Raw genomic sequence first — 3973 nt, 5'->3', positions numbered from 1 at the left:
AAAGTTTTTAAATTATTACCACAGTCTTATAAAGGAAAAGAAAAATACTACCAGCATAAGTAGAAAAGATAACCCAAACAAAAGAAACAACAATAAAACAAAATTCAAATACACAAATTAATTTTTTAATTAGAAAAAAACACAACATTGAAGGAAGAAGTTTACTGAACAAAATTAGTAATTCTAACAAACCTCACAAAAAATGGGGTTCCTTTATTTTATATCTTTGGCCGGCTTGTTATGACTCATGCCATGTGTTTGGGTTCTCCATTACTAGCCAACTCTTCTTTTTTTTTTTTTTTGGGTCATTTGTTTTCTTCTCTTTTGTTCCCAATTCCTTAAAGATCCCAATGGTTTGACTGGTAATCACAAACTTAGAATATCAAAAAGAGAAAGAAAATAAAAGCAGGGGAAAACATATAGCTAAAACAACCCAACAACAACAATGAGGCTATGGAAAAAAGCTTCTGGATTAATCAAAGATCGTAACAGCCTTTGGCTTGCTAGCCTATCAAGACGAACAGCTTTTCGAAATCCTGAAATGGAAGCTGCTGTAATCAAAGCCACAAGTCACGACGAATTCTCAATTGATATGAAGAATGTTGACCGTGTTTACAAATGGCTACGTTTATCTCCTAGCCATCTTAAATCTCTTATATGGGCAATTTCTTTACGTATGGAGAAAACGAAAAGTTGGGTTGTTGCAATTAAAGGTTTAATGCTCATGCATGGCGTTTATAGTTCCAAACTCCCTGCTATTCAAAGAATTGGAAGATTGCCATTTGATCTTTCAAATTTCAAAGATGGCCATTCTAATCCTTCAAAAATGTGGGGGATTAATGGGTTTGTTCGCGCTTATTTCACCTACCTTGATCAGAAATCCTCCCTTCTTTTCATGAATTTGCAAGAAAGGAAGAATCTGCAAAATTTGGACAGCATCATTAATAAAAATGTTGTTGTTGAAGGAAGATATTCCATGATTCAAGATCTTGTCATGCTTCAAAAGCTTCAATTTTTGCTTGACATGTTGCTTGAAATTAGGCCACTATGTCATACAGCTATTGTCCCTCTTGTTCTTGAAGCAATGGATTGTGTTATGATTGAAGTTTTCGACGTTTATAGCAGAATATGCAATGGAATTGCTAGAATTTTGTTGAGGATTTATTCAGCAGGGAAAGTTGAAGCTAGCATGGCACTTAGGATTGTGCAAAAAGCAACCATTCAAGGGGAAGAATTGTCTTTGTATTTTGAGCTTTGTAGAAGCATTGGGGTGAAAAATGCAGCAGAATGTCCAAGAGTTGAGCAAATACCAGATGAAGATATTAAAGAACTTGAGGGAATCATTAATGGGGTTTCTGAAAAAGCCTCACAAATGCCTCAATTAGTAACTAAAGCTATTGTGGTACATGAAACTGGTGATGATCATCAAAATCTTGAAGAGCAGAGCAAATTGATGACAGTAATTACTGATCGTTGGGAGACATTTGATGAAGATTTGAAGCAAAATGATGGCATTTCTCATGCTATAGTAAAAGTTACACCAACACCAATTAATCCTTTTGAAACTAATTCTTTGATTCCTACTTCTACCATTAATGTACCTGGTAAACCTCAAGAATTACCAGACCTAATTAGCTTCTTGTAACGCGGTGATTGCATCTTTTGGCTTGATATGGCTTTTTCAAATGCATTGGTGAAACAAATATTAAGATATAGTAAAAGAGAAATTAAAGAAACATTATCTATATTATACATATTTGTATCAATAGATTTTATTTAGTTAAAAGAGTTGTTGAAAGTGTTTCCAACAGAGAGTACTCATTAAAAAGCAGCACTGCTACACACAAGAATTAGGTTGGCGCTGACCCCATGAAGTTGCTACAAGTTAAACACATAAGGAAAACGAATCAAGAAATTAATAGATAGTCTATACAGCTAAATATGGATGTAACTATCTCGGGGATGATATTATCACCCTTGCCCCTTTTGTATTTAGTACTTTCATGACTGATCTCATTTTACTTTGTGCTCCTAGCAAAATTAATTCATGCAATACAACGTAGTAATATTATTAGTGTAATGCACCCTTTCCTTTTCAGCAAAGAAAAGGAAAAGAATTTGTTTTGAGTTATTTCTATTCACTTACTCATTTCTACTTTGTTTCTTATTTTATTTTATTAATGAAGTGTGATACTGTTAATTAATTTAAGCAAAATGTGCCAAAAGCATTTGGGTTGGGTCATGAATTATAGAATACAAGAACAAATAAATATACCTTTATATAATCGTGGAAAGAGCTAGGTTATTAGCTTCAGTCTTCTTTCTTCAACTAGTATTAGTACCCGCGCGGATGCGCGGATACTAATCATGTTAAATATTTAAGTTATTTGGATTGTATGTAAATAATCTTAAAATTTACACTTTCTCAGTAAATATAGATAATCATTGAATATTAACTATATGAAAAAAAATTAACAATCTCTTCCATTTTTCTTTTTTGATATCACTCTTGCCGGTGCCATTGGATCCTAAAAATAGTCAGGAAGCAAAATAATAACTCATATTTATGGCAAAACAATCAAATATTGAGACAATGAATGACTCTTTGGATAAGACTTAACTCTTTTACTACTACTTGAACTCTTATTTGGTGTGTTAATATCTCTTAAAAAATATTTCTTTCTTAAAATTTAAGTTTTTAAAGCATTATTTTTCAATAATAATTATTTTTATAATAATGTAATTGAAAATATTGTTCTTAATTCAAAACTCATTTTAGTGGGCTATCGAAATATATATAAAATTCTTTAGCTAGTGAATTGTTTTTACTCCATTTTGATATTTGACATTAACCATGTTAAATATCTGAGTTATTTGAATTATATGTAAATCACCTTAACATTTAAACCTTTTAAATAATTATAGATAATCGTCAGATATTAACTAAGAAATATTACATGAAAAAAGACTAACATTTTCTCAATTCTCGTAGTGATAATTTTATTTTGGCACTATTCTCATAGATGTCAGTGGAACCTAAAAATAGTCACAAAGTGAAATAATAACTCATATTTATGGCAAATCACAAAGGTTGACACGATATAAATGATTCTTTGATTACAACGTGACTCTTATACTACGACTTGAACTCTTATTTGGTATGATTTTATCTTTTAAAAAATATTTCTATTTTGAAATTTTAATTTCTAAACTTTATATATATTATAATAATGATTATCCTTATAATGATACAAGTGAAGATATTATCCTTAATTTAAAATTCACTTTAATCGGCTATCTAAAAATTTAAATGAATCTTTGGCCGGATTTATTTTAGTATGACTCCACTTTAAGCTTATCGATATCTCTAGCCCCAGAATTTAAATTTTTAATACCCTATATATACAAAATTTTGTTCTTTGAATCATTAAATGTTAAATTAGTTGATTATTATTATTATAAAATATTGCATATATTGTCTTAAAATTGTCAAGTGGTTTATTTTTCGACACCATACTTGGCTTAACCTCAATACAAACTACTCAAATTGCATTCCAATTCAAATTTGAATATCATATCAATTTGTTAATAATAGTAATTTTTTAAAAACGACACATAATGTATATTAAAAAAAATATTTGAAGATGTCCTTATCTTATAATCTATGTATTTGAGTTGAAAAAAATATATTTGAAATCGATGAGATTAACTTTCAAATTTTTTGTATTCAACAAAGATGAAACATAAGAAGAAATTTGTTGTCATCTTTTATTTCTCGTTTTTAGATCTTTCTATCATTGTTTTCAATATTTATTTTTTTATCTTATTTTTTATGTCATTTCTGTTGTTACAAAGAATTAATTTATTTCACTATAAAAGGATGAGTTTTAATAAAAATTGTCTACATATAAACTTTAATTATATTTTTAGTCTTTGGTTGAAATTATTTCATATTTTTCTTTTGGCTTTATCT

General features: G+C 29.1%; 1 protein-coding gene across 1 annotated transcript; it reads left to right on the top strand.

Annotated features, from left to right (window-relative positions):
• The first annotated feature begins 269 nt into the window (after positions 1-269).
• LOC107759978 (putative clathrin assembly protein At1g25240) lies at positions 270-1750 on the top strand. The gene has a single exon (XM_016577994.2). The coding sequence runs from the start codon at positions 446-448 to the stop codon at positions 1643-1645; it is 1200 nt and encodes a 399-aa protein (XP_016433480.2). The 5' UTR covers positions 270-445; the 3' UTR covers positions 1646-1750.
• The last annotated feature ends 2223 nt before the right edge of the window (positions 1751-3973 follow it).

The sequence above is a fragment of the Nicotiana tabacum genome, chromosome 18 (genome assembly GCF_000715075.1).
Source record: "Nicotiana tabacum cultivar K326 chromosome 18, ASM71507v2, whole genome shotgun sequence".
Taxonomy (NCBI): domain Eukaryota; kingdom Viridiplantae; phylum Streptophyta; class Magnoliopsida; order Solanales; family Solanaceae; genus Nicotiana; species Nicotiana tabacum.
The sequence above is the reverse complement of the archived record's forward strand: the minus strand, read 5'-3'. Positions and strand labels throughout refer to the sequence as shown.